This window comes from Mytilus californianus, unplaced genomic scaffold, assembly GCF_021869535.1.
Source record: "Mytilus californianus isolate M0D057914Y unplaced genomic scaffold, xbMytCali1.0.p SCAF_4, whole genome shotgun sequence".
Lineage (NCBI taxonomy): Eukaryota > Metazoa > Mollusca > Bivalvia > Mytilida > Mytilidae > Mytilus > Mytilus californianus.
Genome location: NW_026262690.1, coordinates 95456425 through 95482138, shown reverse-complemented (window position 1 = coordinate 95482138; position 25714 = coordinate 95456425). Strand labels below are relative to the sequence as shown.

The 25714-nt window shown below is 31.4% G+C and overlaps 1 protein-coding gene across 2 annotated transcripts in view; it reads left to right on the top strand.

Annotated features, from left to right (window-relative positions):
* LOC127698851 (apoptosis-resistant E3 ubiquitin protein ligase 1-like) overlaps positions 1-25714 on the top strand; it is a 232153-nt gene that overhangs the window by 26357 nt on the left and 180082 nt on the right. The window contains exons 7-19 of one of the 2 annotated variants that reach the window (XR_007980970.1): positions 1147-1315; positions 1624-1757; positions 2361-2438; positions 3286-3427; positions 4995-5107; positions 5911-5986; positions 6821-6933; positions 7407-7580; positions 8579-8701; positions 9635-9823; positions 11770-11853; positions 12164-12342; positions 13431-18489. Coding sequence is in view for 1 of the 2 variants with exons in the window: in XM_052202545.1 (XP_052058505.1) it covers positions 1147-1315; positions 1624-1757; positions 2361-2438; positions 3286-3427; positions 4995-5107; positions 5911-5986; positions 6821-6933; positions 7407-7580; positions 8579-8701; positions 9635-9823; positions 11770-11853; positions 12164-12342; positions 13431-13533 (1677 nt within the window). In the remaining variant the exon portion in view is untranslated. Of the gene's footprint in view, positions 1-1146; positions 1316-1623; positions 1758-2360; positions 2439-3285; positions 3428-4994; positions 5108-5910; positions 5987-6820; positions 6934-7406; positions 7581-8578; positions 8702-9634; positions 9824-11769; positions 11854-12163; positions 12343-13430; positions 19536-25714 lie in introns of those variants that run through there. The other variant, XM_052202545.1, reaches the window with a different exon arrangement.

Genomic DNA, 25714 nt, shown 5'->3' with positions numbered 1-25714 from the left:
TTTTTGACTTATATCACAAAATTATGATAGATATATTAAAATAGTAAACAGGAATTATTATCAGCAATGCAGAATCTACAAAAATGCCTGTATGACCGAAATCATTGGATGACTGCTCTAGGAATTATTGCCCTTAAATGATGATTTTGATTAATTTTTGTGTTTTTTCCAATTATCTTGAAAACTACAAGAGAATGAATAGAAATGTAGAAACTTAAAACAGCAAATATTATCAGTGATACAAGATCTTCAAAAATGACTGTTAAACCAAATTCATTGGATTACTCTTTATGGAGTTATTACCATTAAAAGATGTTTTTGACTAGGTTTTGTGTTTTTGCTAATTTTCTTCTAAACTATTAAGTATAACAGATAGGTAGAAACTATAAAGTGATCATCAATACAAAATCTACACTTAAGCCACTAAATAAGATCTACAAATACATCGAGCCTGAAATATCAGTGGTTGTCATATTGGTTTTTCATAAATTGTATTGTTATAAATGAGGCCATCAGTTTTCTCATTTGAATTGTTTCCCATTTTTCATGTTTGGGCTTTTATAGCTGACTGCATTCTCATTGTTGAAGGCTGTATTGTGCACTATAATTGCTTACATTTTCCTCATTTAAACTCTGGATAGTCGTCTTATTGGCAATCATACCAAATCTCATTTATTTTTATATATGTAAAAATAATTATGAAAATGGCATATTTTTTAAAAGCTCTTAGGAACCTCTTGTTTATGAATAAAGTCATCTGTGTAAATCAAATTGTGGAGAGTATGAAGACAAAAAAGGGCATAAAAAGATCAGCCGAAACCAAATAGGGACAATTTTATCCAAGGGAGTTGTGACCTTAATAGAAAAACACAGAAGATGTATGCTGATACTTCTGCCAGGATATCAGTAGATGATCTATATTTTTGGCAAAATAATAGATCGTAACACTGTGCAGCAATATAAATTAATTACCTTTTTACTGGGCGCTTGATTAGAAATAGTGACGTTCTAACATTATCAATCTGGGCTCGATTGAGTCTCCAGATAATGTTCTTTGACACACTGAATCAATTTAAATTGTGAAACACCTTTACAGCTATATAAAAAGGACACTTTAATAAATAGTGTTGTGTATCTTATTTGCAGACAGAGACTAATGAACGATATGTACCTACAACACAAATAATACACAATGCTGACAGTAAACAACTTACTATGCATATAAAGATGGAAAATGAAGGCTGTTATCAAGCTGCTGTGTCTTATGGTGATGTTAAACTCAGGAATGGTGATTTTAATATTCTAGTCATAAGTGGTGAGTTTTTTCCTATAGGCCATTTTAACATGCTCAGTATTAAACTTGTATATTTGGGGAAATTAAGGAATACTTTATTGTATTTGAATACATCAGTCTACTGTATCTATGGATCTTTTTTACTAATTTGGCAAATTATTTCCAAATTCTTATTCTTTCCACACTTTTGAATATCTTATTCTTTTCAAGGACTTTTCATACTTTTCCAATGATAAATTTGATAATTATGAAATGTTACAAAAAATTGTAAAAGAAGGCATGTTATTTTACATTATCAGTTACAAAATTAGATTTTTTTTTTATTTCAGATGAAGATTTGGAAGTTGTAAATAAAACAACATCTAAAAAAAGTCATAATTTATGGTATGAAGCTCGTCTTTTATCTGATACTGCTGACTCAGCTGAAAAGGCCAAAAGGGTGTATGTGTATATATCTCCAAAGGTAATGTAATTAAACAAATTAAAAAACATTTAATAAGTAGATAGGCTAAAAGATGCTAAAGTGAAATTGAAGTTTTGAGGGTTCGCACTTAAGGCATTTTGGTCATTTTTGGTAGAAAAAATATGTATGACATCTTTCAACTGTTACATCTTGTTGAATGTTCATTACAGTTTAAAATTTGCACTAACCCTTGAATTATTTTGAAGCAAAAAAGACATTATTTTGTATAGTTTTTGTCTCGCTTGAACAAAGTCGAAAAAGCGAGACTGGCATGCTGTTTCCGTCGGAGGGCATTAGTTTGTGATTTGGTCAGTTACAGCCTACCAATAGTGGTAGGTCGATAATATTTGGCATGCAGTTTTATAAGAACTGGCACATCTCATTTCCTTGGAGATTATTTGGCCCCATCCCCTTAGACATGGTTTATTGACTTTGAAATTTTTGCATAGTTTATATGTTAAAGTTTGTCAGTGTTTGATGAACCACTAAAGGTAAGTCAATCATATTTGATATGAAATTGTATTAGCATATGCACTTCTCTTGCATAGGGAAAGTACATCACACCATACTCCTGTGTTAACAGTTATATATCTTATTTTACAGCAATTAACAATAAAAGAATATTTTTTAAAAATTATTGGAAAGAAACTGCATACCTGGCGAGTTTGTCCTTCAACTAAGGTATGTGCTACTTCAACATTGTTTACTAATTCAAATTTGAAGAAAAGTAAGAAACTGCTTGTAGTTTGAAACATTTATTATACACTTGACATTGATAAAGATGGGATTTTAAATTAAACTAAATTGAAATATTCTAAATGTGTTTGCCTTAAATGTTACTTTTTAATTCCATTTTAGAGTAAGATGTTGTGTTTTGATCTATGGTCTTTACTATTGAATTTATTCACAACTTATTAAGACTAGAAGATTGCTAAATAATGTGGATACTAGTTCATTGTCTAAGTCTCTAAGACCTTAAAACTCTTTAATGTCCAATTTTTAGTGTACATTTGTAATATGGCTGATGTCTTATTGACAACACATTTTATGCATGGTTATGGATTTACAGGAATAATAGGCAATATAGAGTGTTCATCAATGACAGCAACCCAACAAAACATTTTGAAATAAAATATAATTATAGATTTCGAATCAAAAGCAAAGACAATTTTCACATAGATATTTTTCTGTTGCAGTCTCCTCTGCCTCTGTTGCATAGGAACATTACATCATTAATATGGTTAATTGTACGTTTTTGCGTTCCTGTAAATGCAATTTGCCAATTCAGAATCTAAAGTACTATGGGTAATTTCATTGTTTGTATTCCCCCCAAAAAATATCATATCATTGGTTGAATTTCCATTGGTTAGGACATTTATAAGCAATCACAACATTTTGGTGTAAGCATCTGAAAATATTACCCAGAATGTATTAGATTCTGAAACAGCAAAATTGTCATAATGAATTATGAAATTTTCTGCATTTAGATTATACTACAAAATGTATTATTATTCTCTTTTTTTTTCAGTTTTCATTTATTGGATATAATAAAAGATATGATGCTCCTGTAATGAAGATATATGGATGTTCACAATTACCAGTAATGTTAGCTACAAAAGATAGAAATATTATAGCTGCTACATTTACAAACTTTCTCCTCAGAAATATTGGTTGGTATTCTTACTAACCTTTTTTTTTTTTAAAGTTTACTGAAAAGTATGACTGCATACTTTTTAATGCTTTTATTACTGTCACGTTTTCATAAAGTGAGACACCAGCATTTTCAACCACAAGATACCCAGGGGTGACAATAAATATTATCCAATTAGCTCTAGACAAAAAGGGAGCTAATCTAAATTGTCTCCCCTAGAGAACTTGTTTAAAAAAGATAGAAATAAACTTTCTGTATATTAGTAATGACCGAGGCCACCCTTAATTAATACACAATATGTAGTTAGTAAAACCATTTAAAGCAGATGAAATTAATTTCACTGTATTCTGTCGAAAAGAAAAAAAACATCTTTTTTATGCCCCCGCCGTAGCGGAGGGGGCATTAAGTTTTACCCTTGTCCGTCCGTCCATACGTACGTCCCCAAGTTGGTTTCCGTTCTCTAACTTTAGTTTGCCTCAACCAAATGCTATGAAACTTATACACAATGCTCATTACCATGAAATACAGATTTTGAAATTGGGTGGCGTCACTTTTACCGTTCTTGAGTTATGCCCCTTTCTAAACATAAAAATTGCTGAATTTTTCGTTTCCGTTCTCTTACTTTAGTTTGCCTCAACCAAATGTTATAAAACTTATACACAATGCTCATTACCATAAAATGCAGATCAAGTTTGAAATTGGGTGGCTTCACTATTACCGTTCTTGAGTTATGCCCCTTTCTAAACATAAAATTTGCTGAATTTTTCGTTTCTGTTCTCTAACTTTAGTTTGCCTCAACCAAATGTTATGAAACTTATACACAATGCTTATTACCACAAAATACAGATCAAGTTCGAAATTGGGTGGCGTCACTTATACCATTCTTGAGTTATGTCCCTTTATAAACATTCTCTAAAATACAGATCAAGTTTGAATTTTGGTGGTATCACTTTTATCGTTCTTGAGTTGAGTCTATTTTCAAATGGAAAATTTGCTGAATTTTTCGTTTCTGTTCTCTAACTTAAGTTAGCCACAACCAAATGTTATGAGACTTATACACAATACTTATTACCACAAAACTCAGATCAAGTACAAATTTGGGTAGCATCACTTTTACTTTTCTTCAGTTATGCCCCTTTATAACTTCATTATGATATGCAAGCGGGGGCATCATCTGTGTCCCATGGACACATTCCCCATTTATTTCAATTTGAAATATTCAAATTAAAAAAAAAAGATATCCTCACTGTATGATGAATTTGAAATTGGGGAAGGGGATACAACTGATTGTCAAATTCACTTTAAAAAATATGTAAATTCTGTTATATTTTGACTTTCTCTCCTTTATGAATTTGTTTAAGGTGGAGAAATTGATGTTATTAAAAATTCTTGTACCTCCTTTATTGACTTAAAAGGAAAAGAATTTTAATTAATATTCAATTGGTGTGACTTGAATTGACTAAAAGAAATTTTATTTCAAATATTTTGTAATGGAACCTTTAAAGATATATTTTCCTCCAGTAATTTCTATACAAAATGAAGCATATCTGCTACATGTATACAGAATAATTCTTTGTCTATTTTAGGTGGATCAGAAACTTTTCAAGATAAAAGAATATTTTTTCTTCAAGAAGTGAAAAAATCAACTAAAAGAGGAAATGTCACCCTCAAAATAGACAGAGCTAATTTACTTCAAAGTGTAAGTTTTTTTTTTTTTATATTTACTGTGGCAATACATTTGTATGTAGATATCCCTGTTTCATATAGAGAGATGTTTTATATTATGAAAATTTATTTCTAATCAGTTGTGCTTGAAACCAGATATTGAGATCTGAAAGTTTCAAAAAGTTTCAAAGCAATACACTGAAAAACGGAACCAGCTTACAAACACGAATAACCATAGAATTAAAGAAAAAATTTAGTCCATAACTGAAATTTTTTCAAGTATCAATATTAAGGTTATATCATGCTAGTATAAAAGCATTGACCAACAGGCCAACATAGCTCAGGAGGACTTAACGGTCAAATAACAGTAGCATCCACCCAATGGTAGTTCTGGTTAAACAAAATTATATAACAAACTTAATTTGATGAACAATATGTACATTCCAAAAATTAATTTCTCGTTAGGGGGACTGGAAACCAAATATTGGAAAAAAAAAGAAATGTATTGGTTTAATATAAGATATTTAAATATTTTTTTATCGTTTTCATCTATTATTTTCAATATCCTGTTTTTGACTATAATTTCACAATTTCATTGAATTAGGGACTGTATGTGCATGAGGTATTTACCATCAGGTTAGCCTTCATACAGTCAGGTTGAATATTTGACGATTGTAACGAATATGATGATGTCATGTACGACAAAAAGCATTTTGAGATATTAGGTAATAGCTTTTTTTATCATAAAGAATACATTATGAGACTTGGAGATATTGATTCAAAATTTTTAGATAGACCACTTTTGAAAGATCATTGAATATTTTATATATTTTTCAGTCATATAAAGCATCGAAGAGTTTATATGCCTCAGATTGGTTTAAAACATTTAATATAGAGTTTGTAAATGAATTAGGTAAGTAATTATTTGTACTATAAGTAAATTATAGCCAATTCATTATACTGATGGGAATTGTTATTATTTTGTTTTTAAGTTTTTGTCTTGCATGCTATAAATGTTTCAAAGGAAGGCATAGGTATAACCATTCCAGCATTTGCATCATCAACACTTAATGTTTAGTTTCCATATTTGGTTCATCTCAGAAGATCATGGGAAATATCATTATTGACTCATTGATATTTGGTATATATCTGCATTGACATCCATGCATCTTAGCGGCATTAGTGTGTGGTTGCTATATGCAATGAATTCCACACATTTCAATTTCAAGGAGAAAAATCGAATATATCCCATGCAACATGCAATATGATGATGCTGTCATGAAAGCTTATAGTTATCAACAACATAAGATGTCTCTTGCATTGCTCATTCTGACGTGCATGGGCAAATATTTGCTCTTCTGTTCAGTTTTTTGTTTTTTTGTGATAATTTATTTTTCATTGTGTGTGTTGTTTCTATCAAACATTGTCTTATGTAATCTGTCTCTTTAAAACACTTTGTATTGACATTTCAAAATTTATCATTTCATCATGTTTTGGGATAATAGCATTTACACTAGTAACAATGCTTTATGAAGAAAATGAACTCATCTGTAATGGTATGAAGCTTGATTACCCATTATGAAATATCACAGAAAATTACTTACCCTTATTTCAGTGAAGCTGAACGATACTGACTGCTTAAGTAGAGAATGAATGTAAATAGTGTTTACATAATTGGTTATATTTCAGGTTTAAGATCAGAATTAATGTAAAAAATATAAAAGTATACATATAATTGTTATTTCAGGTTTAGATTGGGGAGGTTTGAGAAGAGAATGGATACAAGTTTTAAGTACAGAATTATTTGATCCTGATAAATCTGGATTGTTTACCAGATTTACAGACAATTCTCAGGGATTAGTATGTATTGCTTAGAATGTGCACTTTATATAATTGACTTGGGATATATATGTTTAAATGGCTACATATTTAAGGTGAATTCTACAAAAGGTTTCTAATCATCTAATTTATATTCTTTTATGACACTTTTCTCAATTTGTAAACAAAGCCATGTTCTAATTCCGACAAAACATTTAAAAAATAAAAATGACAATGTAGAACAGTTTTTAAGGATTTTCAATTTATGCTGTAAAATTTGTTGGCATGAAGATATGAATATATGTACTGGGTTGCAGATAAAATATAATAAATAGATAGCTTTTATCAACTGGTTAATTTGGTTAACTTGCACTAGGTTTAACCATTGGACAAAGCTTAACCATTGTTAACTGACATCATTTATTGCAGTAATTAAATTCCTGCCATAAAAGTCCAACTTTAATACTATAAGTATAGGGGAATTGTAATTATCAAAGTTTCTTCATTTGTTTCAGATCCATCCACGTCCTAATGCTGGTGTCAAAATAAAATTATATGAGTTAGCGGGTAAACTTGTTGGTAAATGTTTACTAGACAGTTCTATAGGAAGTACATCTCAGCTTTTTATAAAAGCCAACTTTTCCAGGTCTTTTTTGGCACAGGTCATTGGACTTCAGGTTAATTATAAGGTCAGTTTTAATCACATCAGATACAATTTAATGTAGCAATCTATACAAATTATTGACAATAGATTTAGCTTATCAAATCCTTTCAGCAGTTCAGAAATTGATCTCAAAGACAACATATTTTTTTTTTGATAGCAAATAAACAACTTATAGTTCAAATGCACTTTTTCAAATCAATAAATTTTTGTTATCAAAATGTGCTATCAGATGATCCATATCACACACTTGTCACAAAATAATTGTAGTTTCTCTGTATCATCTTGTTCAAACGGGGCCTCAGTGGCCAAAATGTCAAAGTTGTTTATCTGCAGTTATCACTAGCCTGTCAACACTGAGGTTAAGAGTCAAACCCTGCTCGTTCTACTCCTCTCTTTATTGATTCGGATTGCTAGTTTTCCTGCCAAAAGTTCTTGGAAATCTAGCTTCCTCCTTCAATAAAAACTGTCTGCCACGATATAGCTAAGAGTGCTGAAAGTGGTGTTTAAAGGTCAAATTAAATGATCATATTGTTGCATTTATAGGAACATTTTTGATAAAAACTTTGGATGAACCTTTATACTGGAAATCTTTTATTATTACAGCTTCCAAAATAAATCATTTGCGGATTTGAATGAATAATTCTTGTGTCAAATAAGCTTAAAATTGTTGCATTTATAATTCATTATTCTGATTCCAAACCCAACTATCCATTTACTTACTCCTGAATACCATGTGCTTGGTGGAAAATAGCTAATAACGATTATTTTAGTTCATTTGTTTGAACTGGTTATGGATGAAACTAAGAACATTTTTGCAGAGGTGAACCATACACAATGATAGAAATTCCTTTACTTACATGTACATTTTTTTGCATGCTTATAACTGTCTCCAAGAGTTAAGAGCATTTGTGGTATTTTGGGTATTGTCTTACTACATCATGTCCGAAAGAACTCATACATATTTGATATTTTGAATTGTTTTCAGTGATATATGCATTTTACATGCATTTTATTTATTTTCAGTATTTTGAAACAGATGATCCAGATTTATATAAAACAAAGATAAAGTTTATAGAGGATAATAGTATAGAAGATATGGATTTAACATTTAGTGAAGATGAATATGTGGACGGACAACATGTGAAGGTAAGTATTTTTAAAAGGGAGAAAAGGTTGGGGGAGATAACTCTCACTAATATAGGGGAAAAAGGAATATTTCTTTGTATATTGTATGGTCCATCTGTGTTTACTTCCCAATTTAGTTTTTTAAATTTGGTGAAATTTCTCAAGAAACTTTGATCATGTACAAATATTCTTGTTAATAACTATGTCATTATGCCCTACTTTTCACACTTGAGTGACTTTGGTTATGTTTTGTGTTTAGGTCCATTTCTCAGAAATATATGCAAAGAGTTCTCTTGCACAGTTCAATATTGTTCATTAGAGATTTGATCACTATGAAGTTTAATGGATGAGCTCGAGTGATTTGATAAGTTTTGCTCTTACTTCCATTGTGCAGAAAACTATGGTAATTATACATTGACATTTTACTACTGTCTTCTAGTATAGTGCAACTAAATTCAACAACATAAAAGTGTCTATGACCTACTTTTCATGCATGAGTTACTTTCTTTAAGTATTGCAATAAGGTCAATTTCTTAGAAACCCATTCTGATATATTAGTGATACATGTATTTCATTACTCTTGTCCTCTTTATTTTGTTGATAACCTTTATAAATAGTTATGTTAACGTTGAACTATTCTAAGTGGAATTTCAGTCCTTAGTTTGAATTTGAAAGTGTGTTATACATTTTCGTAAAAAAAAAAAATGTCAGATGATGTTTTTATGTGGTCATGTTTATGTAGTTTATATGCAGTCCTCAATGCTCTTCAACTTCATACTTTATTTGGTCTATTTATCATCTTTTATTTTAGCGTCACTGATGACAAAACATGTGTCTCACGTACAAAATTTTAAGCCTGGTATCTATGATGAGTTTATACATATTCAGATATTGTTACAATTTGCAAGAAAATAATGTTATTTTAATATTGACACTTCCTACTATTTTTTACAGACTGTTGATCTTGTTCAAAATGGTTCAAAGATGAATGTAACTGATGACAATAAAATGTATTACCTGAACTGCCTTGCTCAATATAAACTGGTTACTGGTGTCAAGGAGGAAGTAGAAAGTTTTTTAAAGGGACTAAATGCAATCATTCCTGATAATCTGCTTAGTATCTTTGATGAAAATGAACTGGAGGTAAACTGTTAAATGATTTGCAATAAATGAGCATATGTATCCATCATTTATAGGAATATATAGAAAAACTTTGATTCTACGATCAATTACAGTTGAAAAGGAGTAAGAACAATGCATTAAACAGCTTTCTTGTTCACAAGAAATGAATTTAAGTCATTCATACTCTTTTAAATGTACTACCATGCTCAGCTCTAATGCTTTCACTTGGTTTTATCCCAAACATCATGGTTGTAAACCTGATGATGGTAGTTTTGTCCATACTTTATCATATATACATCCAGTTATCTTGTAAAACAAAAAGATAATACAAAGTTTAAATGTGAAAATTATCATATTGAACAATATTAAGAACAATTAATAATTTTGTCATAAATTTAATGAAAATTCCAAAATCCATTAGAGATATGTTTTTATAATATACTTAGTGGCAATGACAACCTTTCTGTATCAGCCATCTGTGATGATATTGATATCAGTCACAATTCAATAGCACAGGCACTTCTGAGAAAAAATTACCTACACACTTTAATATAACTCAAGGTACCCAACATGTATTTTTGAGAAATTACACTAAGTGGCAAACTTCCGTTATATACCATTTCTGCAGTTGTCTATCCCATTGAAACATGTTATGTCATAAATCTACATTACCGTAGAAAGGCTTGTATAGTTCGCATTGGTACATAGTCCGCACCCCCTTCTCCCCACGAAATTTTAGGTAAAAAAACTTTTTGTAACTGTTAGAAAAGGTCTTATGAAACTCCGGTAATTTCAAATCCTGTGCGGTCCTTTGCGGTATTTTCTTGGAACAACCTGTTTTCCATCATCAAACAGAAGCTGAAACTGCTTGTAAATGATTCTAGAACGCTTCATGATTGTTAAAATAAGTTTAATTCACTTAAAAAACAATTTAGAAGCTTGTGTATGTTTAAACAGGAAGTTTAAAAAGCACGTGTAAAAGAAGAAATTAACCGGTGAGAGTCGAAATCCGTACATAACAGATATCACTATAATACGACTTTGAAAGTAAAACAGTTCCATCCTTTTGTAAAACAGTCTTTAATATATCTATCACATTAGTGTTTGAAGGGTCTTAAGCTAATACAAACCATATTAGTCAGTATGAAACACCAAAACGGAACGAACAATAATCGATTACGTTTTGTAGTTTACAAATTCTAAGCTGGTTTACGGTTGTCTTTTTCACTATGTTTGTATCGTTTCAATCAAGCAGATACCAGTTTATTTCAACCAATGCATTGAAAAGAAACGAGAAATTTGTAATGAAAGGTTTAGTTTTTATATTTATCAGTATTAATTTGATATTGAATAGAAATAACTTATTAATATGGATGAGTTAAAATTATTAGTTTGAAAAATGATAAGAGCGCCCTCTACAATATAAATAACAAAGATGGCGGAACGTAAACAAACAACCTCACCCGCGAAATTGAAATTTTTCTCTTATTTCTTGCTTATTGTACTCTATAGTCCGCACCACGTCTGAAAGGTCCAATTTTGGAGAATAAAACCGCGGACTATACAAGCCTTTCTACGGTAAATTATCTACAATAAAGTGTATAACAGGCCTATTTCTATTGTTGAATCATTCGTAGCAGGACTTTCAAGTAAGTAAACCGTAAATTATTTCGTCATCTATATATAATAGAGGTTGTATTGGTGTCTTGGGTTGATACTGGTGTGGTATTGAAAAAGCTATTTGTAGGTTTCATAACAAGTGAGAATTTGGTATGGCTTGATATCATCTATAATAGAGATTGTATTGGTGTCTTGGGTTGATACTGGTGTGGAATATAGCTATTTGTAGGTTTCATAACAAGTGATAATTGGGTATGACTTGATATCAACTCAAGTTATTTAATTTCAATATGATAATAAACTAGCCTTACTTAATTTTTAAACTGATATTGACTTTCGTTTTTTAGCTATTAATGTGTGGTACAGATAATTACAGCTTTAATGATTTTAAACAGAATGCAGTCATATCAGGAGATTTTGTGGGTACTAAGGTGAGAAGGATAAATATAGATTCTATCAATACACCTATTTTTTGTTTTACTATACTTTGAATAATTAGTGTGGTATTTGTTTGCATAACAAAGCTTGCATTGTTGTTCTTTTAACATTGTGTAGGATTTCATTATTATAACAAGCCAAAAATTATACTATCCCAGTTTCTCCAACTTTGAAAAGTTGGCAAATAGGTTACTTCATGAATTTCACAAATTTACTGAAAAGTTAGATGGAAATTAAAAGGAAAGCACCAATGACCACTGTAAAGGCTAAAAGCTGAACTTAAATTTTGTGACAATTTTTCAGTTATTGGAATGGTTTTGGGCAATTGTTGCCAGCTTCACAGATGAACAGATGGCTAGACTATTACAATTTACAACAGGCAGTTCTCAGCTACCACCAGGAGGATTTAAAGACCTAGATCCCAACTTTACAATTTCATTTACATCTTATTCCACAAACAGCTTACCCACAGCACATACATGGTGAGTTGTATAAGGTCAGCAAGTGCTTGTCACATTTAAGAACTTAACTAAATGTGCTCATCTGATCCAAAGGTCAATTTAAAAACCCTGAAAAATCCATGGACAATTAGTTCAAACTTAGGAATGATACTGCCTTATAGTATATTGGTTGAAGACATTAATAACTTTCAAATATGATTCTCACAGTTATTAATATTATTAATTAAGTATACACAAAATTTTGCAAAAATCAAGATAACATATTTTTTCTGCACAATGAGTAGAAATTTCAACAGTAACAGATGCAAAAGGAGGGACTGTGTTTTATTTTATGGTAATGATGGTTTTGTTAGATATTCTACTTTGTTGATTTTCACCTATCTATCTGTAATAAGCCTAAAATCTATTAAAAAAAAATTTTTTTTAGACTTTGTGACGAATTACAATGATTCCCTTTCTTAGATCACCAAGCCCTAAAGGCCAGTGTGAGCCATTGCTATCACTTTGCATCAGTCATTCTGTAACTTTTTCAAAAATCTTTTCCGCTGAAACTAATGAGCCATTTGGAACAAACTTGGCCACAACCATCCTTTGGGTATAGTTTATACAATTGTATTGCATTTTTGGCTATTATTTTGCAAACTGTTACAGATAAAGGGAGACTGTAAACAGCAAAAATGAACAGCAAAATAAGATCTACGAATAAGTAAATGATGAAAACAGTCAGTTGTACTCTTTCAACTATCAAATTCCCATGCCCTTTTGCAATCCTGGAAAAAACATTATAAATAAATGTCAAATGAGACATACAGGTTACTAAAAAAGAAATCAAATTTCATGATAGAATTGCTTTTGTCACATGTATAGTTGAAAAATTTATGTCTTGGGCTCTTTCAACAAAAATTGATTGTAGTAAAACTGTAATGTTCATGACTTACATGTATTTTTTCTAGTAAGATTTTTTTGTGAAATGAGTTTTGTTGGTACCTAGAGATTTGTGTATTTTACACCATTTATTAGTATCTGTTTCTATTAGGCTCATCTATAAGGAATAAACAGGAAAGAAAAAATTACATGTTGCTGTAATAATTTTTTTTCTTCTGTTTCAGTTTTAACCAGTTATGTCTCCCTACATATACAACAATGGAACAGATGCATAAATGTATGATAACAGCTATCACTGAAGGCTTTCAAGGATTTGGATTTGCCTGATATTATTTTTCAATAGTACAAATGCTGTAAAAATGTAAGCCTAAAGCTCCACCAAGATGATATTAGTTCTTTTTGGTAGAAAGTAAGGTATTGCCTAAGCTTTATTTGAATGTTTATCTCCCCTGAACACTACTTTTTAAGGAGTAAATGTCAAAATATTATGCAAGATTTACAGATTTATTTCTCATTTCTTCATAGAGAACATTGTCTCTGACCAAAATCAAAATTACAATGTGATTATACTGAAAGTTAATTCTCTGTAGATATTACCTCTCAGTATGAAATAGTCCCTGGCATATTAATGAAGACAGAGGGACCAAAAATGTGTACATCCAAAAATTCAACTTGCTGTCGGTTTTTACAGCATTGACCATACAATCATTTACCAATTTTCTTGCATTTAACTAGTTCGATTTTTATGTCATTAAGTGCATTTTTAATAAGATGTTAGGTATTGAAATCAGTATTGCTGAGATGAAATAGATTGATTCAAGTTAATTTACCCAAATTTACTTGAGTTCCTGCTGAGAAATTTTTAGGTTCAATATATGGAACGTCTTTTGTATCAATAAAATCTAGTCATTTTGATTTAGTGTTGAGCTGTCTAGCTAGGAATGATTTGTTTTGTTCCTGTTGTTGGGTTCTTTGCATAGCTTTATTTGTGAAACATTCAAACTTTCCATGGGTTTTCTTGCAGATTTTACACATGTGGGCGTATCGGCAGTAAGGTTTAAAACAACCTTTTGGTTGATTAGAATTATTGCAGATTTGCATTCCATTGTGAACCAAAATATCTCTTCCATATTTGTCTTGATACGGAGGTTGAATTTTAGAATTATGATATCCCCTGCTATTTGGACACATAGATGATTTGTGTAGTGTTGATGAACAGAAATTACACATTTTTACTGTTGAGCCAGCACAAACCATTTGTCTCAACTCCAAATCACCCCTAGACCAGTCAATTTAATGTTGTGTTCTTGTAACATAATTGAACATTTAGCACTAAACATTTTGTGGTATTCGAAAAATTTTGCTGGCCACACATTAGCGGTTTCGATGATGTGGGATAGGTAAGAATCTAATGCATTCTTCTGCCCTGTTTGGAAATACTTGACACATTATTTTTTTGTATCTTCCAAAAGCTATAATAAACTCGTCTAGTGTTAAATTTCGTTTAAACGTTCATCGTTTTCTTAAAACTTTTGGGTATTGGGTGTTTCATAATTCGGAAGAAGGAGAATGTTTAAGTTGACGCTGTGGTGGGATATCCATTTTTTGACATTTGCACTTGTTGATTTTGCATGGCAAAGATTGGAACTTGTGGTCCGAAACTGTTTGGGAAATTCATCTGGTTGGGGTTTACAAATTCTCCCAACGTAGGGTTTTGAACACCAAATGTATTTGGGTTGACGGGAAATGTTGATCCAGGCCCAGGTTTAAAGTTCATGGTGGAATGTAAGTTGAATTTATTAGTTTGTTTAGGAACTCCGGCAATGGCTTGTTGACACAAATGTAAGGTGTTATTGACAAGAGCATAGTCAAGAGTATTGAGATCAGCCCTGGGCGGAAATGCGTGGTTTTGATGTGCAGAAGCACCTACTACTGGTAAAGGCGTTGGCTCAACTGTATTCATTTGCGAGGTAGATGCTGTCGGAATTTGGCTGGAAAGTTCGGAATTCTGCGTATTCGAAGACGAAAAAATAACATCATCTTCTACATTTGATGCTAGAGAAGCATTCAAAGTTGCACTGGTGTTGGTTGTTTCAGTATTTCCACTGTCAGAATCTTCCGGACTACTTTTTTGGTTATCAAAGAAAATACGTCTTCATTGTTTATTAGTAAAGTTCTCCGATATTTTGATTCCTAGCGAAGCTAATTTATCTTTCAGCTCTGTTGATGTCCAATTATTCGGATTATTAGGGTCTAGCTCTGGACCACGTGTTCTTTTTCTATTATCCCTCCTTTTGGAAGCCATAACGTGAGGAACGTTTTTACACAGATAATTATATTCCAAACTTTTATAAAAACATCACTCTACGCAAAGTTATTTCATATGATGATAAATCCTTCGTGATTTATAAAGAAAAAACAAGAGCACAGTTATAAGTCAAAAAGCTGACCAAAACAATAGAAGTTCATGTATTACTTGCAGACACATATCATACGCAAACATCGTGTGAAGTAATGACGTAGCAAAATTAGATTAGAATGGAATGTGCACTGTGACGTCATAGACCGTGTGCAAAGATAATTAACTACCCAATAGAGTGAGATGACAAGTTCATAATAAACTTCAATTATAAATAAATATAATTTTAATTCCTATTATTCCATCATTTTAACTTGATTGGAAAAGGCTATTATAAACAAAGCTAGAGGGACATTCTGTTACAATAAAAGGTAAATATGTATCTACTTAATATTTCCATACAACTTACTAAGGATACTCACTAATTATATTTTCAACTTCACTTTTGATTTGAAATCCCTCCTATTTTTTGAAGCAATAAATATATCAAATATTTTTTTAAGAGAGAATGATCTTCATACACATGAGCATGGAAACCAAATCAATCAAGTCAAATTTTTAAATGAATACATATGGTGGAAAATTTATTTGTGATTGTTCAAAGATCTCAATTAACCTTGTCTGTGATACTGTAGTGTAAAATAAAAACTTTGTGTGTAATTTTATTATGCTTGATGTTTATATTCACTGTTACCAAATCAGTCAATCAGAATCGTTTTGTGTACTTGTTTTGTATTTTCAACTGCAATTGGGCTGTATACATATGATTTGATACTGTAAATTATAAAATTACAGCATGCAGTTTTGAGAGTTATCAGTGCAATTTCGAAAATGCAGAAAATTCGAAATTGGAGTTGTAATTAATGTAATGCATGTTTTTTTATATATTAACAACATATCAAAATATTCTGAATATTCTGAATTCACAGTACTTAAATTTTTATTTACAGTAGTAGCTAATCATCTCTTTTCATGTTTCTTTTCTTTTACTAGTAAGTAATCACTATTATTTAGATCAATACAATAGCTATTAGATAAATGATAGCTTCTTGAATAAAAATTACTTAGTGAAATTTGAGTACATCTAAATGTAAGTTAAAGTTTCCTGAATCGAACTTTTTCTTTTGAATTTCAAATTTTATTTTAAATAGTGAAAAAAATATGAATTGTGCTGTAACAATTTAAAATATGTTGTGGGACAAGTTTCATTTGATGTAATGTGTTAAAGCAATAAAAGTGTTTTACTACCTCACTTTATACAACATCTAGTCCAGATTTTTCCAGTCAGAGGTGACTTTACAAAGAGATGCTAGTAACATAACAAAAATGTTTCAAAATTTGTTTCAGTTTGATTACTGTTGCAATTGATTTGATTTGGAAATTTGTTTCATCTGAAACCTTGTGCTTTATTATGAAGCCCTTCTGTGTTTCATACAAAATGTGCAATGGTTAACGATTTTACAAAAAGAAGCATTCAATTCTTAAATACATACATCCTTTATTGAACTGAGCAGTTGCAAGATTGTTGGATTAGACATACATTTGTTTATGGTTTTGGTTATAAATTCATACATATTATTCCAAATGAGTCATGATTTAATGTAGATAAATTTTAAAAGAAAAATCTGTTATCATATATTCATCCATTGTATGTGCTCAAGGCTTATATCTTATAGAGTTTATCAACTATTGTTCATTGGTAGTTTGATTTTGTTTCTTAACTGTAAGACCATATTGCAGATTGTAATATGCTATTTATAATTTATAATTTTTGATTATTTATTAGTATTTAATTTATTATTAATCATTTAATTATTATAATTATAAACTATATATGTTCCACAGTTCTCTTTATTTAATAAATCTTATTTAGTACAATTTGTGAAATACAGGCCTTTTTTTCTAAGAAACAATCAATATAAAAAAGTGTAATTTATTGGATTTGAATTGAATCAGGAATGGTAGGCAATAAAATTTTATAGGCCTAGTAACTCAAGATTCTATTTCAATAGAATACTAGTAAATTATTTGAAATTTAGTTAATTATTTAGTACTTTGCATTTCATTCTATAAAGCTTACCGCTCTAGTTATCAAAGCTAGAAATAAAAAGGCTTTTGCATGTCAGTGTAAATTCTTTATCCATTTCAATATTTTCACTCATGTTTTACATGTTCCCCATTTTTTTGCAGATTTGCACTAAATACTAACAAAATAATCCAAAAAATATTACAAAACCAAAGTACATGTATAAGTTTGTATTTTGTTGTTATTCTTCTATATATATCCATTAAGATGTGTTTAATTTATTTTGTTTTTCATTGTTTTTTCAATGTATGACTGTTGGTCTTCTTTAAGTGCTTTTACTAGTTAAATCCGTTATTTTGTATGAGTCTTTGTTTTTACATTTATAGATCAGCCCTAACATGGTATGTTTTCAAACGTTATCCATTTCAAATTTTGATTTATATTCTTTATTAAAATATTTGTATTTTAGACCTTCCAACTTGCCCAATTAATGTGGGATTTTTCCTATGAGAGGTGTTGAGCAGACCCTTGAAATCTCCCCATTATATAAACCATATACCTCATAACAGGCATTCAAAGCAGGCAAAAATGGCATTGAAGAACATATTTACTCATATTAAACCATAGTATATAATATTATAATTAAGAGATGCCTTATGTCCTCTTGTGCTTTATTCCCTCACTGGTTTTTTGTCGAGCCTTCGACTTTAGTCGAAAAAGCGAGACATAGCGATCCTACATTCCGTCGGTGTCGTTGTCGTCGTCGTTATCTTCGGCGTCCACAAATAATCACTTTGTGGTTAAAGTTTTTAAAATTTTAATAACTTTCTTAAACTATCCTGGGTTTCTACCAAACTTGGACAGAAGCTTGTTTATGATCATAAGATAGTATCCAGAAGTAAATTTTGTAAAAAAAAAAAAAATCCATTTTTTCCTTATTTTACTTTTAAATGGACTTAGATTTTCTGCCAGGAAACAACACATTCACTCTGTGTTTAAAGTTTTTAAAATTTTAATAACTTTCTTATACTATTTTGGATTTGTACCAAACTTGGACAGAAGCTTGTTTATGATTTAAAGCTAGTATCTAGAAGGAAATTTTGTAAAAAATAAATCCATTTTTTCCATATTTTACTTTTAAATGGACTTAGATTTTCTGCCAGGAAACAACACATTCACTCTGTGGTTAAAGTTTTTAAAATTTTGATAACTTTCTTATACTATTTTGAATTTGTACCAAACTTGGACAGAAGCTTGTTTATGATCAAATGCTAGTATCTAGAAGGAAATTTTGTTTTCTTCCAGTTAACATTACATTCAGTCTGCAGTTAAAGTTTTTAAACATTTATTAGATTCATAAACTATCCTGGATTTTTACCAAACTTGGACAGAAGCTTCTTACAATCAAAAGATAGTATCAAGAGGAATATTTTTATTGATTTACTTCCTCATTTTTGTTGAGCCTGCGATCAACAGAAAAAGTAGGCGAGACACTGGGTTCCGCGGAACCCTTACGAATTTTTAGAAGTTGGCAGGTTTGCTAATTTTGTTCAAAAATTTTACCATTTATTCACACAGCACAACACATGACTAATATTTAAATTCTTTCACAGGAAGTGTATTTTGTGATAAAATACCAAAGGCGAAAAAATATGTTTAGCCAAATCAAACAGTTGAAAAAAAATTCTTTATTTTGCTCATGTTAGAATTTTTCTATATTCACACAAATTATCCAAAGAGTGCAATCTATTTCCATTATACCATAGAGATTTACTAATATTAGTAATAAGAAATTTATTGTCATCAAGATAATTAATATACATGTAGCAGATACTTATGACTGGAAGTGGTGTTTTAATCATGATCTTTAATCAAAATGTTAATACAATGTATAATCATGTTATTTTATTATTTTTAGTTCTTTTTATTAAAGTTCACTTTGAATCTTTGTATTTTGTTGTAATTCTTAGAGATTTTAAAAGGGACTAATCACTGGTATACTGATTTGGCCCTTCCAACCCTTTTGATTTGAATGTCACTGATGAGTCTTATGTAGATGAAATGCAATGTCTAGTGTAACAAATTATAAGCCTTGTATATTTGATGAGATTTTATAACCACTTGGTTGATGCAGCTGCTGCTGGAAATTTCGCCCCAAGGGTATCACCAGGCCAGTACAGATTGTATGGTGTGTATTGCCACCTTCAGCACTATTGTGCTATTTAGTTGTGGTCATTTTTATTGGTGGAGGGAACTGGAGTGTCTGGAGAGAACCACCGACTTCCGGTATGAAAATTGACAATCCTAGTCAATTAAGATTGGAGTCGAGTGTACCTGCCACATGCGGGATTCAAACTCACAACCTCAGTATCGATAGGCTAGTGATGCAGTAGTGCGACTACTTATAGAAATAAGAAGATGTGGTATGATTGCCAATGAGACAACTCTCCACCAGAGACCAAATGACATAGAAGTTATCATTTATAGGTCACCATATGGCCTTCAACAATGATCAAAACCCATACTACATAGTCAGCTATAAAAGGACCCGAAATGAAAAATGTAAAACAATTCAAACGAGATAAATAACGGCCTGACTTATGTACAAAACATTGAACGAAAAATAAATATGATATACAGCAACAAACAACAACTACTTAGACCACTTGGCCACCAGCCCAGTAGACAGCACTTTTGGGTTGCCAGGAAATATCATTGATATGTTAGTTTTCTGTCTATTAAATGTTGAATTATTCGAAACACTAGGTTTTTCCCAAAGGCAAAGATTTTCTTATCCCTATTTGACAAAAGTTTTCGAAGTTTTCATTTTTTATTGCTCTTCAACTTCACATTTGATTAGGCCCTTCCAACTGTTTTGATTTTAGCGTCACTGATAAGTATTATGTAGACGATAAGAACGTCTGGCGTATCAAATTATAAGTCTAGTATCTGATGAGTTTATACTACTTTTGTATTTGATTAAAAGGATGAAGTCCAGGCATCAACAATTCGTCTCAAATATTTGATTGAATACTGTTTATTACAAACTTTACCAAATGAGTAGATGCATGAAGGCCGCTTTTTAGTCACAAATTAAAAAGATTTTGTGAAGACTTCCAAAATGCTCATAACATACAAAAAATATAGGAATTAGGAAAATTAAGACATTGTTCTCTGCATTATGACATCACAATAAGGGCATAATTAGCCATCATTTTGTGAACTTTATAAAAAAGCTAAATTTAACAATTCCCTTGCTTTTGTGCCTTTAGGAAACGACGAGCACATTCGAGAAACACAAAATATCTTTAGTATTATCCATAATTACCCATTTTCATGAAATATTAAGTTTTTTCTCAGGTGTACTCATAATTTTGCTTTTCAAAATCTATGTAAATATTTTTGAAAAAAACCAAGAATGATAAGGGAAATGTTCAAAATGTGCAATTTTCACTACTCTGTGAATCCATGGTATCTCCTTGGATGTAAAAGTTTTCTTGAGTTCCCGAATTTCACTTAGTTTATCTATTTTAAAAGTTTTGTAATGTATGTTGACTTGATATTTTCATCATATTTTCCTGTATATTTCATTTGGTTATCTTTTCATTCATCCTCTAATACGCGCATCTGGCATATCAAATTATAAGCCTGGTATCTTTGATGTGTTGTTACAACTACTGGATCAATGCCACTGCTGATGAACGTTTCGTCACTGGGGGTATCACCAACCCAGTAGTCAGCAATTCTGTGTTCACATGGAATATCATTGATATGTTCTTTTTCTGTAAAAAAACTCGTTTAAGATGTAAATTTAAAATGTTAAATTCATGGATTTTCTTGGCCGCATTTGACACAATGTTTCTTTAATTTTCGGTTTTTAATGCTCTTCAACTTTATATTTGATTTGACTTACAGATGTTTTGATGTTTTTGGCTTGTATAACAATAATTTGAATATATGTCTGAAGGTACGTTTTTAAAACTTAGTGGTTTAAAGCAGTGAGTGGCATTTTACTGAACTGGATCGGCTCATCCCTGTTACAGTAGGTATTTGATCTGGTGATTCAGTGCTTCTAAGGGATATGTCCTTCTTGGGCCAATCCTGTTCCTCGTCCATTTCAACGAAATAAGCAGATCATATGACATCGGAGATGATGCTATTTAAGACCAATGCGTTTGCTATAGAGAAATAAACAACAACAAAGACTACTTGTAGATACAAATACACCTTAGGTACATATGGGCTGAAACTTTAGGAATGCGTTTCCAACATGTCAAATACAACATGATAACCCTAAGTGGCAAAATGAAGACCACAGAATTAAGGTTTACCAATAAAGGCATAGAACTGACATTCTTAAATTCAATAAAATACATGGGAGTGAGCATCCGGAACGATTAACATTGGGGAACATATTGAGAATATATGAAATAAATATCTTTTCCTAAACTGTAACATCACCGAATGAGACCAAACACCGAATTTGTACTCATTATGGTCAATACAATGGGTTCAACTTGTGGACAAGGATATTATTACTCTTACGGAGCACATGATATCACCTGGTTTTTGGTGGCGTTCGTGAAGCTCAGTTTTTAGGTTTTTTTATATAGTGATTTGTAGTTGCTGTTTTTCTCTATTTGTTTTTGTTTTTTTTTTCGGTCTGTGATTTTGTTGGTTTCTCTTCGACTTGTGGGTTTTGATTCTTCCATATATCTTCCGCCTCTTATAATGGTCCATTGGATTTTTAAAACGAAATCTGTCAGCATGCTCTATGGATGTAAGTTACATCTGAAGCTGTGTATCTTTTTATTAACTTTACACTGTTTCCTTTAGTTGTCGTTGTGTTTTTATGTTCCCTATTGTCGTATGAATCTTGACGTGACTCGGTATTCATGCATTCAGCTAGCGTGTTTTTATCTTTGGGTGTTCCCGGTGTGGTTCCAGAGGTGAGATCGGACGCAAGAGTTTTTTACAATGTTGTTATCGTTTTGTTGGCCCTTGTATTTATTTTTTACTTAATTTGTACTTCATTGAGAAAGTGTATACTATATTATATAAATTCCTGGTGTAGGAGTCAATAATGTTATTGCAGTTTGTGCCGTTTATATCCAGTGCTGCATCATAGTTGAAATTTCTTCCTTTTTATTTCTGGCCCTTTGCTCTGCTTTCAATGTTATGCATTATATTATCACCCACGACGTACACTTTGAAATTCAGCTTCCTATCAAATACAATAAAAGATTGGAACCTCCTACCTCTAAATGTCATTCCCTTGATGAAATTCGTGGCAGAACCAGTAAAATGGTTCAAAAAAAAAAAGAAAATTGAGGGCATCCCGGTAGTTAGCATGTCTGTGTTGACATGAAGTATCATTTATATGCTCATACCCTGTAATAAATTTACTGTTAACAAGACGTTGACATTTTTCGAAATACACAGGATTTTTTATCCCATGAATAAATTAACCTTGCTACATTTGGCAAAACCTTTGGGAACTTTAGGTCCTAGATGCTCTTCAACTTCGTAATTTGTTTGGCTTTTTTGATTTGACAGTCCCTGACGAGTCGTTTGTAGATCAAAAGCGCGTTTGGAAGATTTCAAATTTTAATCCTGGTATCTATAATGAGTACATTTATACTTTACAAGTTGTAAGTAAGTATATTTAATTTACTGATGTTCAAATATCGCGAATCGATTAAGAAGACAAATCAAAGTTATAAACAAAAACTGAAGAAGTCGCATAAACTTCAAAAAGTGCGAGACTGGTTTCGTCGACAGGGTGAGCGTCCCCGAATAGACATGCATCACCCACCATGCGAACTAACACTCAGTCAAGATGTCACAACTTTCACAATCGGTAATATGACAAAATTAGCAGATACAGTTTAGGAGACTATTCTGGTATCTACTAAAGATCTGCGAAAACATATCGCTAGAAACATATCGCTAGAGAGTTGAAACAAAGATATAAGGTATTGATCAACCAATTCGTGATGGTGGCCTTAAGACTTATGAAGTGTCGACTTCAGTCGTTCTTCCTCATAACTCTTTTGGGGCAGTTTTTGTGTAAGGAACATACAATATAAACCTTGACACACATGTGATGTAACCATCGTATAGCTCATAAAAGATACCAGCCTAATCAGTTGGAATCTTGATGAAGTCTTTTTTCTACACAAGGAAATGCCTGTACCAAGTCCTGAATATGACAGTTGTTTTCCATTCGTTTGATGTGTGAGCTTTTGATTTTGCCATTTGATAAGGAACTTTCCGTTTTGAATTTTCCTTGGAGTTAGGTATTTTTGTTTTTTTTTTCTCTTTGAACTACAGAGGCAGGATTGTCTACATAAGAGTCTTCAGTGGCACCTGAATTAGAACAGTTAGAAGGTCAAATTTTATTACGAAAACATTGATAAACTGAATCAAGGGCATACGACACAGTTTTAGGGGAGGTAATTACGTCGCTAAAGTAAAGTGTTATTTTCAGGACGTCAAAATGTGACATGTCGGGAAAAGATATACATTTCACTGATTTTAAGGGCATACGATACAGTTACAGGGGAGATAATGACGTCGCTAGCGTAAAATGTTATGTTTCACGTCAAACTGTGACATATCGGGAAAAGATGCATGTTTCGACTGATTTTTATCATTCAGACTGATTTAACTTGAAAACGAGTTCATGGATCCCTCTTTTTAATAATGACATTTGGCTTGATTATGTATGAAGATTATGTGTGCCAATTTTTATGAACAATTCTCCGATGGATTTTTTTATATTAGATAAATATACAGGAAAAAATGCCGTGTTTTTACTAAAGTCATGAAAATGTGACAAAAACGAATTATTTCCAAAGCTTTGTAGTGAAGATATTCCGAATGTTGTTACAAAAATCCGCTTGCGTTTATCTTTTGAAACAAAAAAGTTCGGTATGTCTTTCTAAAGGATAGAAATGTCCAAGAAATCGAAATTTCAAGTAAATGTCTAAAATTTCGACCCAATTTATCTCGAAAAGTAGCACATGAATGTATATTTTTTATTACATATTTGAATTGTCTAGGTGAAAATTAGCTTGTATGCAAACTTTCATCAAAAATTCACCGTGGAACAAAACTGTATCATATGCCCTAGCTTAACCATAAGCTTGAAAACGAGAACGCGGGCATTGTTTTTGAGTGAGCTTTTCTCATCACTTGGCGTCCGTCGTCGTCGTCGTCGTCCGTCGTCGTTAGCTTTTACAAAAATCTTCTCCTCTGAAACCACTTGGCCAAATTAAACCAAACTTGACCACACTCATCATTTTGGGTATCTAGTTTAAAAAATGTGTCCGATGACCACACCAACCAACCAAGATGGCCGCCATGGCTAAAAATAGAACATAGGGGTAAAATGTAGATTTTGGCTTATATCTCTGAAACCAACGCATTTAGAGTAAATCTGACATAGGGTAAAACTGATTATCAGGTCAAGATCTATCTGCCCTGAAATGTTCAGACAAATCTGACAACCCGTTGTTGGGTTGCTGCCCCTGAATTGGTAATTTTAAGGAAATTTTGCAGTTTTTGGTTATTATCTTGAATATTATTATAGATAGAGATAAACTGTAAACAGCAATAATGTTCAGCAAAGTAAGATCTACAAATAAGTCAAATATGACCAAAATTGTCAGTCGACCCCTTTAGGAGTTATTGCCCTTTATAGTCAATTTTTAACAATTTTTCGTAAATTTTTGTAATCTTTTACAAAAATCTTCTTCTCTGAAAATACTAAGACAAATTTAACCATACTTGGCCTTAATCATTATAAGGGTATCTAGTTTAAAAAATGATGATGACCCCACCTTTCAACCATCATGGCCGACATGGTTTAAAATAGAACATAGGGGTAAAATGCAGTTTTTGGTTTATATCTCTGAAACTAAAGCATTTAGAGCAAATCTGACAGGTGGCAAAAATGTTCATCAGATTTGAATTTATCTGCCCTGAAATTTTCAGACGAATCCGACAACTCGTTGTTGGGTTGCTGCCCCTGAGTTAGTAATTTTACAGAAATTTTGCATTTTTTTGTTATTATCTTAGATATCATTATAATATCTAATATCTAATACTATTAATTATGA